The sequence below is a fragment of the Echeneis naucrates genome, chromosome 9, assembly GCF_900963305.1.
Source record: "Echeneis naucrates chromosome 9, fEcheNa1.1, whole genome shotgun sequence".
Taxonomy (NCBI): domain Eukaryota; kingdom Metazoa; phylum Chordata; class Actinopteri; order Carangiformes; family Echeneidae; genus Echeneis; species Echeneis naucrates.
Window position 1 is genome coordinate 21,842,341 of NC_042519.1, and position 15,447 is coordinate 21,857,787.

At 43.3% G+C, this 15,447-nt stretch overlaps 1 protein-coding gene across 1 annotated transcript in view; it reads left to right on the forward strand.

Moving 5' to 3' along the window:
• kcnt1b (potassium sodium-activated channel subfamily T member 1b) overlaps nt 1-10,729 on the forward strand; it is a 53,266-nt gene extending 42,537 nt beyond the window's left edge. Inside the window, exons 25-30 of the mRNA XM_029510554.1 lie at nt 187-288; nt 461-544; nt 620-748; nt 1,731-2,028; nt 7,666-7,750; nt 8,247-10,729. Coding sequence (XP_029366414.1) covers nt 187-288; nt 461-544; nt 620-748; nt 1,731-2,028; nt 7,666-7,750; nt 8,247-8,376 — 828 coding nt within the window. The 3' untranslated portion in view covers nt 8,377-10,729. The remainder of the gene's footprint in view (nt 1-186; nt 289-460; nt 545-619; nt 749-1,730; nt 2,029-7,665; nt 7,751-8,246) is intronic.
• The last annotated feature ends 4,718 nt before the right edge of the window (nt 10,730-15,447 follow it).

A 15,447-nucleotide genomic window follows, 5' to 3' on the forward strand; every position in this document is an offset into this window, starting at 1 on the left:
CCTTCATTTAAGCTCTCATTTCTTTAAAAAAAAAATCTATGAAAGCCAACAGACCATTTCTTTTCTGCATAACTCCCCTTGAAGATGGAGCCAAAGAGCCATGCTTAAGCAAAGAGAAAAAGAAAAATCTGACATTTTAAGATGTTGCTGCTCTGCTTCTTCAAGAGTTTTGCCTTTTATTTTCAGATAGAGCGTGATAAGGGCTCCAACCTGGCCTTCATGTTCCGGCTGCCGTTCGCTGCAGGGAGGGTTTTCAGTATCAGCATGTTGGATACGCTGCTCTACCAGGTGAGACATGTCAGTCGTGTCTTCTTTGTTTTTTTTTTTTTTGCTTGTTTGTTTGTTTTTGTATTGGTTTTATGGCAATTTCACAGTAGCCCGTATCAAGAAATAAGTCTTTGGCTGAATAGATAAATCTAGTTGTTGGACAGATGGGACTGTAGTTACTCTCTCTGTCCAGTCTTTCGTTAAGGACTACATGATTGCCATAGCGAGGCTCCTTCTCGGTCTGGACACCACGCCTGGCTCCGGTTACCTGTGTGCTGTAAGTAGCCTCTAAGAAGTTTGACTGAGCGTGTGCGATGTGCATCGACTAAACTGCTGGATTCTCTCTCCTCAGATGAAGATCACGGAGGAGGATCTCTGGATCAGGACTTATGGCAGACTCTTTCAGAAACTTTGTTCCTCCAGCGCTGAGATTCCCATCGGGATCTACCGCACCGAGTCTCACGTGTTCTCGAGCTCGGAGGCAAGTTCAGCTTCAAACCTGGAGTCAGGTTTGATTTTGGCTTCATCTTCATTTTCTGGTTTGGCCTTGGCTGTGCTTTCTTTGGCTTCCTCTCATCGTTCTTTTCATTTGCATCTGTTGTGCTTTTATTTTATTCCTCTTGATTATTTAGTTTTTCTTCTTAGTTTTGATTTATTTATTTTTTTCTATTTCCCCACATTTTTGCCTTAGTTATTCCTTCTATCCCTACTGTTTTTTTTGTTTGGTTTTTTTTTTTCCTCTTTTATGCCCAACTTTGTGCATCTTTTTTGTTTTTAATTCTGTACCATTCTCATGAAAACAGGGAAGGAAATTAAAACTTTTAGCTCACATTTCACAGTTTTTTTTAGGCTTATCAGCCCGAATGATTACTGAAATACAAAATACTACCTAAGTGACTGAGACAAACTAACCAGAAATGAACCAGATCTGGCAAATGCTCATTTCCTGCTGTTAATTGGTAATTATTTAGAAAATTCATCACAATTAAAATTTCATGCCCTACATTTTTTTTTATTATTATTATTAATTTATTTATTTAAAGCTTTTAATAATTTAGTCTGCTTTGAAATGCCCCCATCTTTCATTGCATCTCTTTCTGTTTGGATGTCTGTCCTCCTCTTGTTTCAGTGCAAGGACAGTTATGCGCAGGTAAGATTTTTTTTAATTGGCTGTTTCATTCATCAGCTGTCATCTTTCGCTTAAAGCAGGCAAAGGTTAAAAAAAAAAAAATGTTTGTCTGGCATTTTCATGGTGTTCATCCAGAGTTCATTAATACCATTTCTTGACAGCGCATGCTTCTTAAAATAGCAGATAGAAAGGGGAGATAATGGGAGTTTTCTTTTAATGTGATTCAGACTGGATATTGTTTTGTTTGTTTGTTTTCTTGAATTGGTGTAATGGGGTCAGCCTTACACAAACGCACAGAGTATCCAGCACTAACACTGCCACCCTGCTCTCCCAGTCTCAGGTGTCCATCAACGTGGAGCAGGGCGAGGAGCAACGAGACCGCAGAGAGTCCTGGAAGGAGAAGACGGCCCACAGGAACTCAACCACGAGCGACCAATCGGAGCACCCGCTGCTGAGGAAGAAGAGCATGCAGTGGGCGCGGCGTCTGAGCAGGAAGGCCAACAAACCGTCGAGTCGGGCCGAGCGCATCTCTCAGCAAAGACTCAACTTGTACCGACGCTCTGAGCGGCAGGAGCTGTCAGAGCTGGTCAAGAACCGCATGAAGCACCTGGGCCTGCCCACCGTGGGATACGGTGAGTAGAGCAGCTGATGGCGTGCTGCTTTATGTAGAAACGCTCTCAGGAAAGCTGATTCAACAGAATATTTGTGATATTGATTTATTGTATAACAATATTAAATACAGTACAGGTGACTACGTTTCTATTGGCATTAAATTTTGTAGTGTCAGTCCTAATCCACCTGAAAATGAGTAATAATGTAAATTTATGTTTGTTGCAGATTGGAGTCTCTGTTCATTAAACATGTTTGTAAGGTCACAACGTGTCTGGTGGCAGAAACATTGTAGTTGGCTGAGTTTTAAACCTCAGTGGTTAAAAGAATATTCGTGATCGTAGTGAGTGACGGTGAGCAGACACGTCGCTGTGATGTTTGATTTGAGTCTCAGTTCAGTTCAGTCGGCTAACCTTCATAAGTTTTTGGTTTTTGTAAATCACTTTGTCATTTTGATCGTTGCGATATGAATGCACTATCTGATTAATATTCCTATTCCTCCTTCATTTATTATGACTGTAATTCATCTAAAGCTGATACGATCTGACTCTGTCATGATCCATTTTAAATCATCTTTTAGAGATCAATCACTTTTTAAGTTACTTTTTAAAGGCCAAATAGGCCAAAATCTCACTTTTTCCAGCTCCTGAAATGTAAATATCTGCTTGCTTCTACAATGTTGTATCACGGTGGACTGAAGCTGTTTGAGTTTTATGGTTTTTTGTGTTTTAAATATGCAAAGTGAGTGTTATTTTCCTATAATTTTACAGATAGGAAAATGAAGTGATGAAATTATTTCCATATTGATAGTAAAGGAATAAACATGGAAAATAGACTTTATTGACCATAAAACGAGCTATTATAGATGCACAGGGACAATTTACTTCCCCCAGAACAAATGAAAAAATGTTTGTTTCAGACTACAGGGCTCAGCTTTAACTTTTCATCATAAAAAGTGCCTCATTTAGCTGCTCTTGGACCACTCGTCCTTTCTTCACAGGCTTCAGTCTGCCCACCCAGATAACGCTCACTAATGGGTCTATTAGCTTTTTGAAAAAGAAACTCTTTCGTCACGTTGTGTTTAAATACGTGACATCAACACCTCTGAAGTTTCGACCCATAACGAGGCATTTGCCCCTCCCACTCAGACTTTCTCCCAGCCAGTTACATTATTTCTGCCGTGTGAACAGGGCTGCGTTCAGTATGTTTATTTATAAACCTCCAATCTGTGTATCATCTCATTTACTGTTAAGACACAGTGCTGTGTGCCTTGACAGGACATTTCACCTCATCATCATCATCACTCTTCGTTTTATCACATCCAGTTTCACGTCTCATCTGACTCCTCCCTCCATGTGCCATAACTCACACAGCAGTGCGAGACATGTAGATGTGAACATATCATGCATGTAGATGCAGGAGCACTAAACCTTTTCTCAATTGCATTTGATCACTGCAATTGCCTGCATTTTTATCAGCCCACTTTTGGGCTTTCTTTCTTTTCTTTTTTTTTTTTCAGTTCTTCTCTCCTTCCAGCTTCATGCTTTAAAAAATATATAAAAAAACGGCAGAATCATGCTCCAGATGTGTTGCACTTGCTAATTATTATGTAACATGTCAATTAAATACGTTTCAGGAAGAACCCCAAAAGCTCAAGATCTTCCTAAGAACCATGAAAGTCAGTGAGGATTACTGCAACATGTGGCAGAAGAATAATTTGGAAGTGATTCTGTGCACACACTAATGCATGGCTTCTTTGCATCGCTCTCACCTTTTTCAAGACTTCTTTTTGAAACTGCAAATGCATTTGCTGCCTGCCTGATCTTTGTTTTCCCTTTTTTTCTTGTTTTCTTACCCCTCCTTCTCTTCCTTTTCCTCCTTTCTTTCTTCTGACTCTTCTGTCTTCGCCCTTCCCTTCCCCTCCCCTCCCTTTGGCTTGTAGAGGATGTTTCTAATCTCACTGCGAGCGATGTCATGAATCGAGTAAATCTAGGATATTTGCAAGGTAATTTGTGTGCCGTTTCCAACTCACTCACTTACAACATCTGAGTGGTTACGTCCATCCTGTGGAGAAAGATTTTGTCCTGCCACCAGCATCCATTGAAGAACAGTGCACTGAATCTGTCTCCAGGACACGTAGATGATCTGTTTTCTGCTCACTTCTCTGTTATAGCAGCTCAACATTTTCTAGTTAATTCTAACTGAACACATAAGGACATTGAAGTTAACAGTGAATGCCATTGCTTAGAGTTGCAGGACATTTCAGAGCAGCCGTATACAGAGGGGACCAGGCTGTCAGGTTAGCCGGTTGATCACAGTACTGCAACTTTACTGCATGAGTGTGTGTGTGTGTGTGTGTGTGCGTGTGTGTGTGTGTGTGTGATCTTCGTATGTACAGTATGTGTGTATGTATGCGTGTTCCCGCCAGACTCCAGTGGTAGATCAGCAGCCAATCTCTCTTGCTCTGCTTTCTCTCCCTCTCTCTCTCTCTCTCTCTCTCAATCTATCTGGTCTCTTCTTGCATTGTGTTCCCGTGAGGTGGCGTCCCCGGTGGCTAGAGTACTGCAGGGCACACCAGTATGGCTTCAAGGGTGGAGCGGAACGCGTTATGTCTGTGGATGGAAGATTAGGTGTAGATTATACATGCAGACCTCAAATATAAAGAATAATGTGTGTCAGAGGTGTCCTGGTGTAGAAAGTAAAGACCAGAGATCCTTTAGTCTGTTGTTTTCCGTACACCACGACACCTCAGAACGGATTATCACTTTATACAATGGCCACTTAGCCACGAGCTCCAAAGAAAAGCTTGGTGTATTTTATATTTTTTGATTTATTTTTTTGATGCTTTGCCAGTCAGATTCAACACGCCTTGTTGCCGCGGTTGCCTGCAGTTCAACAATGATTTACAGAGACAAGCAGAAGTAGGTGAACCCTCTGAGGCCGCGTGTTAAAGCTATTAAATAATTTTTAAACTACCAACCTTATAAAAAATCATCTTGTGTATCTGAGCTGAATGCATTCATTAAACATTCACAGTGTTGGCGTACAAAGTAAGTGATCCTTTGAGTTAAATCACTCAAACAGCTGCTGAATAAATCCTTTCTCAGCTCGGTTCGGTTCAGGCCTGGAGTCGGACCGGGTCAGTCCAACAGGCGGATTCTCTGTCTCAGATCTACTGTGATGATTTGGGTCCTGAGGCGGCTCTAACCACCAATCCTGTTTCCTGTGTCGGCTTTTATTGGTGTGATCTGGGAGTTGTGAGGTTCGATATAAATCTGATTTGATGTCAAATTTAGATTTGTATGATTGTGTCCATCCTGAACACAATCTTCACTCTGGTTTTTATTTCATTTGTATGCTTAGAAGAGCTTTTCTTTTTCTTAGCCAACACTGCAAATGTTTGAGTAATACTTTCCAATAAAAGTGAGTTATTAGTTGAAGTAGATTGCACTTGTTCATAATCACAACCAGATCGCATTTTTAAGACAGATTTCTGAATAAATGATGGTGATTTCAAAGGGTTCACTTACTGCTGGTTATCCTGTCAGCAGGAGAAGACTTTTTATTGCAGTGGCTTTGTAGTCCAGCAAATTGGATCTGAAACTAAATCAAATTAACCAAAAGTCTCCCAGCTACAATAGACCGTCTACACCTGCTGCAATTAAGGAAGCAGGAAGTGTAAATGGATCATAAACGACATGGAAACTAAAACAATAATTCTAAAATCACAAAAACATCAACCCAATTTTAGTTGAAGCGAAATATGATATTCAGAAACACACTTGGAACGTGATGGAGATGTGAAAGGCTGGACTCGGTAGGTTTTGATAAATCTGCGTATAAAATCACGTATTTTAACTTTAGTGTTAATTTTATTTGTCCATCTGATCTCCTGGACTATGAGTCAAAACCGTGACTCTTCCTCTGCATCGTAGCCGTTCGCTTTCTTTCTACTTTTTGTTAAAACCACTGAACACCAACTATGAGCTTGTATATTTCTGTGGCCCCCATCAGCACTAAAGCCTCTTCCCTCTTCCACTTCACACTCCCGATGTGTTCTGCTTCACTCTCCGTTCGGTCCAGTCTGAAGCTGGAGCATGATGTCCTGTGTCTGTGGGGGGGGGGGAAGGGTCACTCAGGGCGGGCAGGGTTGTCTGTTTGTGTGCGTGCGTGCGTGCAGAGGATGAGGGGATGGGGGGTGCTGAGTGTCGTCCGTTGGCATGGCAACCTGCCGCCTCATCAGCCTGTTGGTCCAGTGTGGAATGCGATGGAGCGCCATTTCTGTGGCCGCGGACGCTGTCTGCATGTTGGCTAAGTTCTGACGCTGCGCATGAGGGTCCTGTTTGAGCCAGCAGGCAGCATGGGCCTCCCCCCCGCCCCCGCCCCCCTCCCACACAGTGCCCTGTCAGTAACGGTTAGCCCTTCTCTCTCTTCCACCCCGCCTGGCTTTAAAAAAGGGCCACAAGCAGGTGGGTGGTCACGGAGACACGTGTGCCCTCCTTTGCCTTCCTCTGTCCATCACGCAACGCAAGTAGGAGCCGCCAGAGAGCACTCAACACACAGACAAACAATAACACAATAACACACACACTCCCACAGTAATATCACTCATCAGGGGAATGGACGTTAAGTCAGCTTCCTCTTACTGATTAACACTCAATTCATAAGGTGTCACACTGTGGAAGCGATTGTTACAACTGTTAAATTTCAACAAAGCATAAAACATATTGAATTTTTGCTCTTTAAGACGCCTTTTGTAAGTTTTACTTATTATTATACTTATTTATTTTTTAAGAGTCAGTCTAACCAGATGACAGTCACAATACGATGAGTCTGTTTGAGGGATGAGTCGGACGAGCCGGCTGGCTGCCACAGACGGAATAATAGAAATAAAACTGAAAATTATTTTCAGCTGCTGAAGACGACTTCTGCTAAATAAAGGAATGAAGTGCTTCTTCTATACAGCCGTTAATATTATCTGTCAGTCACAAATCTTGCCAATAAGATTTTTAAATAAACTTGAAGTAAGAATTTTTAAGTAGTTGATATTTATTGCAGCAAAAATGAAGCTTAATCTAAGGCCAAGTAAAACAAATTTATTTATTTGAATTGAAATAAAGAAGAAAATCTCAAATAAACCAACTTGGCAGTCCAGTTTTCTGTTTTTATAATAGAAGTTCAATGATTTGTTCCTTTAATCCGTTGACGTCTCGGCCTTTTGCTGTTTCTGTGGTCTGGATGTTCTCGAGGTAAACAAACAAATGTCAGCTAATGATGGCAGATCGTTTTGATGCAAAGTGCAGGTGAAGGATAATCAACAGGAAATTACATCACAGAAATCAGATCCAGTTAGGTTTGATTTAGTGTCCCGATCTTAATTATTCATTTTAAATTGTTAAGGTGAAGCATTTCTCTAAAAACCGTCGGCAGGTTGTGTTGGAGAATCCTTAACAGTTGTAACAAGCCTCTCTTTAGCTCACAGCCAGTCGAGGAAACGAGCATCCCAGATGTTCTTAAACTGAGTTACTCTGCCTTTGTCCTCATTTCAAAGGTTGAAAGTGGTTCAGGGCTCATTTCCTGGCTGATGTGCTGTAAAATGGAGGAGGATGAGGGAGGGCTCCAGAGCCGCTCTGAAGGTCTCTTCTGTCTCTTTTTTCCAGACGAGATGAACGACCACCAGAACACGCTATCCTACGTCCTCATCAATCCTCCTCCCGACACCATGCTGGAGCTCAACGACATCGTGTGAGTAACAGAGCGAAGGACGTGCCATTCTATTTTTATTTATCTGTCCGCTGAATTTTACTCCGCTCTCAGTCTCAGGGGAAAGCGGCCATACAGCATATTTTTAAATGATTAAAGACGCCACAAAAGAGCTTTGATTTAGTTTAAATGAAATTGAAATAAATTGTTTTGTTTAATTTAAGTATAAAGAGTAAGTTAGATGTTTTAACTTGTGTAAAACACACCTTCATTTCATCTCCTTGTCTGCTCATGCAGGAAATCACAGGCTAAAGTTTTTAAACTTCGTCAGCTTCACCAACTTTCAGCAGATCACAGGATTAAAGAGAACTCTCTTCTGTCGTGACTTTCTCTTTTCATTTTAAATTGTTTCTGTGCAAATGCCACACTTTAGTTATTGTCAGCAACAATCCGGCTGAATGTGTGAGACATTTGGACTCTTCTGGATTTTCTGGTTGATATTATTATTTGTTTATTTTTATTTTTTCTGCCTCTTCAGGTACATAATCCGGTCCGACCCGCTGGCCCACGTGCCGGAGGACTCACAGGTGGGGAAGGTGGGGCAGCCTCGCAGCTCCAGGAACCAGCAGGACTTTGGCGTGGAGACCAGAGACGAGACTCACCTCTGAAACCACACCCCTTCCTCCGCCCTCGACCCCTGTCCACCACACCCTGACCCTTAACCTGGAAGACGGAGCTTGTTTGTCTCGCTCAGATGAGGACGGCCGTCCACGGTGAATGTGCATTATGTCTGTCAGGCTCAGAAACAATCAACGTGTGAGAAGACGGAGCTGAGAGACCTGCTGTTTCCCAACGAGCTGCTACAGGAGGGTGCATGAAGAGTGCCTCGCCATTGACCCCGCCCCCCCCACACACACACACACCTAAACCCTCTTCCCAGTTAAACAATCCAACACCAGGCACTGGAAGCTCCCCCAACCAAAGGTCTGAGAGATTCGATGGCTGCAGTGAGAGGCGTCTGGAGGGTTTTATTTTCTGCACATACAGAATCTCAAATCATCAGAAAGACTACCCAACCTCACCATCGTGTTTCCTAAAGAGAATTTCATCACCATAAAATTCCAGTTCACGTAAACCTTCCTTAATTTATTACTGACGTTTTGGTTTTGATCGACAGTTTGTATTCTCTTTATCAGAGTTTCATTTTCTTTATGAGCACAAACTTTGTTACGACTGTCCTGATTACACATTTTTTTTATATCAACATTTATTTCCTGTTTTCCTTCAGAAGCTATTTTTTTTCTTTTAAAAGTTGAACTTTGTTTATTTATTTCATAATTAATTCAAGAGTCTTGAATCATCTACTGTATGTGCCATTTTGTTTACTGCGTTGTAAATATATTTAAATGATTTGTACATTATGTGCCATTCTGTATCTAAATCAGTGTTTCTGTTTTAACTTAGAGCCAGTAACCAGTACAAACGTCTGCAGTACAGAAAAGCCAAAAGAATATCAGAAAGTTAGGGACCTGTTTGTTTTATTTCAGCGATCATAAATGAAGTGAATGTAGATTGAAAACAGAAATGTGTGTTTTACTGTAGTTCTGATTTTCCAAATGAATTTATTTCTTATTTTTTGGCGGTTTAAATTTATGAATGCACGTTTCAGTCCATTTTGTTTCTTGTTATTTATAGCTGCGACTGTTTTTGTTTTCACTTGTTTATTTTTCAACTGCAAAAATCACAAATCTTTTCTAACAAAATTTAAAGAGACACATCAACATCTTGTGAATTCTGCTCAGTTGACAGTCAGACGAAGAAGCCGGACGTTAGATTAGTTTCTGCATTATTCAAACATCTTTTTTTTGATTTAATAAGCAGCCACATGCTCACTTGTGTTTATGCTAAGCTAAGCTAACGGTCTCCGGTTTGAATCTGGTAGACAGAAAATGGCATTTAAGTTAAAAAAAACATTTGTCAGATAAATCGTCTCACTGTTTTAAATCTGTTATCAGTCAGATTCAGGTGATCTTAATTCTTAAAAATGAAACTTTCTACCACAGCTATTTGTTCTGACGCAGCAGTTTTGCACAGATAAATCTGTCTCCAAATGCGCCTGAGCAGAAAACGAAATCCTACAAATTTCCAAATTCTACAGGCCAGAAGTGTGGAAACAGTTCGGTCCGATCATTTCTGGGCTGCGTTTAGTTGGATGGCTGTAAACTGTGACTTCACACATTTTTCTTTGTTTCTGTTTCGCTGCCTTGTGTGTGACTTTGAAAAAGGGAGAGAGGACTTGAACTACTTTTGCACTAAGCTCTGCTGGGATGTCTGGAGCAAAACAGCATGACCCTTTAAGCTGAAACTGTAGACGGACAGCATTCAACCATTCCTGTGAAGCAAAGACAGTCAGATGTGCAGAGCTTCTTTTCATGTCAGAGACCGAGTGATAGTTCTGAAGTAATCATTGTTTAGTTTTTTTAAAATCTGTATTTCTTTTCTTTTTTTCTTTTATATATATTTAGCTAAAAGAGTCCAGTTGAGCCGAGCTGGTTGATCTTTGCTCTGTAGTTTACAGGGCAGGACCACGATGGAGGATCGGATCGGTGTGCTGATCCATTCATTAAACGTCTTCCTGCGTCCTGACGTCGCCAAGAAACCACTTCAGATCTCCATCTGTCCGTACTTACAAAACCACAAGGGGCATGTAAACACTTTAAAAACAAAACTAAATAAAAAGAAGAAGCATGTCTTGATATACAAGCTTGCCAAGAATAATACATTTAGGACATTTAGTGTGATGTCCCGTCGCTAGAAAAACACATAATCAAGTCAGCTGCTTGCAAGTTGGATCTGTTATTTGATACTGTGTGTTTAGATGAATGGAGCATGCATGTCGCCTCCGTACTGTTTACCTCCACTTTGTTTTTAAGTCGGTGTCTAAAAGGGGGTCGATCCATTTTGTACTCTTTCTTACGAGAGGCGACGCGTCCTTCTCCGTGTAATAAAATATGAAATAAATGCTGCATGCAGCCGGAGCGAACGAAGGGAGACGTGTTTTTATTGCTTCTCAGATCTTCACAGCACAACTGAACTGTTGTCTTCAGATCACAGAGTTCAGAAAAGCAGACTTTGGCTTGCAGAGTCAGAAACCCTAACCCTGCAGTCTAAGCAGATAATTGTATTGAAGTGTATTGGAAAATGGCCCCTACTTCTCGCCTGATTTAATATAACAGTAAAAGTTTTTCTAATCAGTTTATGGTCTCAGTCTGAAGTTTCCAATCTGCTTTAATAGGATATGATTAAATCACAGTCTCATGTAGGAGACGGAGACCACGAAGCAGGTTTGTGTGATGACAGACTTTAAAACACGTCACGAATTAGAGCTTTAAGATTTCAGGAGAAACTTTTCCTTTCTTGTTGTTTCGTCTCTGGCTTCCTGTTGTAGTTTTTCCTTTTCATCGTCATCTTCATGGGACATTTAAATGCTCTGGTGTTTCTAAAGTTTCAAACTAAAGACAAAGAATACGATACAAAAATCACTTGAGCAATGTCACATTGACCTCCTCCTTAATTCTCCTTCAATTAAAAATTTCAAATGAAAACTTTTTAGTTCAGGACTTCAGAATAAAATGACTGAACCTGATGAGCTGTCTGGACTAACGCTGCTGCCTGTGGACGTGGCTCTGCCTCCACCTCTCTCGGGTCCAGCGGCCGTTGTTCTGGACCACCTCGTGCAGCAGGTCCATGAAGGCGGACTGGTTCCCCCCCAGCAGTGAGGCACCATCAGGGCCGGACCTCCTGCTCCTCTGTGCAGGTCTGAGGACTCTGCTGGGACCGAGCGGTTCTGGATCGGGCTGCCTGATGTCAGCGTGGGCCGGATTGGTCCTCAGAATGTCTTTGGTTGTTAAATCTTCAGTCTGAGCAGGAACACACGGATTCTCCTGTTTGTTGATCTTCACTTCACCTGGAACCTTCTTCTCCTCCTCCTTCTTTCCTTCCTCCCCCTCTTCCTTTCCCTCTTCTTCCTCCTCCTCCTTCTTTCCTTCCTCCCCCTCTTCCTCCTCCTCCTCCTCTTCCTCTTCCTTTCCCTCCTCCTCCTCTTCCTCCTTCTTTCCCTCCTCCTCCTCTTCCTCTTCTTCCTCCTCCTCCTTCTTTCCTTCCTCTTCCTTTCCCTCTTCTTCCTCCTCCTCCTTCTTTCCCTCCTCCTCCTCTTCCTCCTTCTTTCCTTCCTCCCCCTCTTCCTCCTTCTCCTCTTCCTCCTTCTTTCCCTCCTCTTCCTCTTCCTCCTCCTCCTCCTCCATCATTTGACGCCTTGCCTTCCACTGTGCCGCAGTGGGAGGCCAGGTGGAGATCCGCCCCATGCGTGACCTTTGACCCGGCCTGTCAGGAAGCTGTTTGCAGAGCTGTCCAGGGTTTGCTGTGCTCAGTTTGGCACCGATGCTCAGATACTGTTCGCTGTCAGATCTGACAGACACACATTCGGGGTTTCCATCCAAACTCCCGGCGGCTCGTCTCTCTGTTGTGTTCTCGATCTGGAGTCCTCCTCCGGCTTCAGGTTTGTGTTTCACTTCCTGCCCTCCGTCTGTTTGTGTGTCTTCTGGTTGATGCTGCTCGGTCACCGACACACAGAAAAGAGACGTGAGGAGAACGGCGTCGGCCGACTTGGCTCTGACCGACCTGATCTGAGCCGCCTCTGGACCGGGTCTGGTGTCGTCCTCCACCTGGCTCTCCTCCTCTCTCAGACGTCCGGGCATCACAGTTTTCCTCCTGTGATGCAGCAACAGGACGCACAACACAACAGGCGGCACACAGACGACGACTGCACAGAAACAGACTGTTATTTTAGGTCATCCGCTGCAGTTTCACCACAACAGGACAGAAATCTGAATAAAAACCCACCGAGGACAACGATCAGCATGCAGACAGCGTATGAATCCAGTCTGAAGGTCGCACAACTTCCTACAAGGAGGAATCACAAACACACAAACCACCTGATTTATTTATTTTAATTTCAAAACTCAAACTAAAAACCAGAGAAGAAGAAAAACACACCATTGAGTAGGTGGGGGGGTGTCTCTGTCTCGAATGCTGCCGAGGTCCCATCTGTTGCTACGGGCAACAACAGAGATACTGAACAACTAGAAAGACACGTTGCCATGGCAACAGTCTCCAAACTGTGATACTCAATCAATGGATCATTAATTAATTAGGTTTTTTAATAAATTTTTTAAATGTTTGAAGCCGGAAAAAAATCTATCTGTAAATATAAACCAGATTGTGGTTGTGTGTCTGTTGTGTTGTTGGGGCGACATCTGCTGGTGAAAAATCACCAAACACTTCAGGGAGTGAAAAGTTTCCATCAAACTGAGAAAAACAGCATCACACCATAAATTTAATGACCATGAGATGAGGCAGAAAGCTCCGGTAATCAGATTCATTTGTTTGTATGTTTTTTACTTTGTCTCAGGAGTGAGTTTGAGTCTAAATATTTTAAGAAAGTCAGAAAAGAGAAAAAAGAATAAATGTGACATTTCTGGACTAAACTAAAAGAAATGAAACCTTTCTGCAGGAGATTCTCTGATCACAAACTGATTAAACGAGGAGAAGGAAACTTACCTGCCTGTGTCGTGACGACTTCAGTGGATCTGGGGGGGGCAAAAGTTTCCACAACTAGGGACAAACAAACACAAAAACACGTAAATGCACACATATATGCACAAAGACAAAGCGACAGGGAAGAACAGTACCTGTGTGTGAGGAGGTGGTCGTAGTTTGGACGGTTTGTTCTGACGGAGCTGAAAGAAACAAGAAAAAACAAGTTCAAAATCTTTTAAGGGTTCTGAATTTTCCAGCAAAGTTCCTAAAAATAATTCCTTTTTATTTTTCCACCTGGAGAGAAGAAAACTGAGGTGAAGTTCTTTAACTAAAAAAAGTTTTTCTTTTATTTTCTTCAGAAACAAAAATTCTAAATGTAGATTTTCTGCTCGCTGCCATAAATAAATAAAAACACTCCATGCTGAAAAGTTTCACTGACTCAGAAAGTTTATAATTTTCCAGTCCAGCTCAACAAATTCATCTTCTATTTTCTATCTCTTCAAGCAGGATGAATATTTGTTTCCTTTCTGGAAAATGTATTGTTGTTATTATTATAATTATGAACGTTTCCAGGAAGTTTAGTGAAATAAACCAGAAAAGGAAAAACAGGAGGAGGACCAGTTGGAGCGGAGGAGGACTGGGGGACCGTGGTGAGACCATCAGGGGGTCTGACAGGGACAGTCGGGGCCCCGGTCTGTCCCGGTGGGGGGGACGTCTCACAGGTCGACATGCTCCACACAGGTTGACCCCTCAGAGACGGAGGACTGTCACAGGTCACGTCCATCAGCCTGTCCAGCAGAGACCTGGTCTGGAGACCTGAAACAGACGACGGTCTGGACTCAGTCTCTTCAGACACACACGACTCGTTATCTGTCTCAGATGTCACAAACCTTTGAGGAAGACCACAAAGTCTTCAGCTCCACAGGAGCAGTCCCAGGGGTTCCCGTCCAGCCTCATCCTCGTGGACCCGAGAGAGCCAAAGACCCGCGGAGAGATCCGGGTCATCCTGTTCCCAGACAGGTCCAGCTCGGCCAAGGCGAGCTGGGATCGGAAACTGTTCGGCTCGATGGTTCTGATCCTGTTCCGACACAGATGGAGCTTCTGGAGGCCGACGAGGCCGTCCAACGTGGACTCCCTCACGGCCTCCATCTGGTTCTGGGCCAGGCTGAGCTCCCTGAGGAGCCCCGGCCTTCCGAACCAGCTCCGGTCCATCTGGGTCAGCTGGTTCCCCTCCAAAAAGACCGAGGTGAGGTTCAGGAAGGAGCTGAAGGCCCCTCCGGCCACTGCGGTGACTCCGGCGTTGTCCATCCTGAGTGTGGTCACCGAGGTCAGGTTCTCACTGCGGAACACGGTGGCGTTGACCTCCCCGACCTCTCTGAGGTACATCAGCAGGGTCAAATACCCGGGACTGAAATCTGAGACGAGCCACAATCATTTTTTACTCAAACATCCACCAATCTGAACCAAACCCTGAAGTCTCACATGGAGGGAAGCTCTGGCAGATCAGGACATGATCCACTCCGTCACATGATGGACTGAGCGGGACCTTCAGCAGCAAGAGGACCAGACCGGCAGCAGAGACTGTGGAGACACAGAGGAGTCACCCGAGTCCAGAGACCAGCACGTCTTTTTCCGGGCCCAAACGAGTCCACTCACCTCTCATGGCGGCGGATCTCCTCGTTGCAGGATCTGGATCTGGATCTGGGTCTGCATGTCTGCAGTTTATGAGGTGTGATGAAGAAACACACGGTTGCCATGGCAGCTGAGTTTGTCCTGGTGATGAGTCGTAGCTAAGTGAAGGAATGACCAACGCCGCTGTTCCAGTTGGCTGGCGGACTGTGAAGGTCCTGGTTCAGGTCCAGGCCTCATGAGGTTTAAACTTTTCTTCGACTGACACTGACTCACTTTAAAGGTCTTTCATTCTGAACCAGGTTCTGGTTCTGTATCAAGTCCACAGCCTGCTATCAGGACTTCTGTCACTTTGTGATGTCACAACAAAACTGTCAGTCAGTCAGCCAATCAGAAGAGAGGATCGGTTCCCCCCTTCTGACTGGCTGAGATGGTTTTTAGTTCTTAAAACCACAAACGTGTGCTCTTATACATCATCCCTTTAAAAAAAAGAGTCAAATATGGAAAAAATG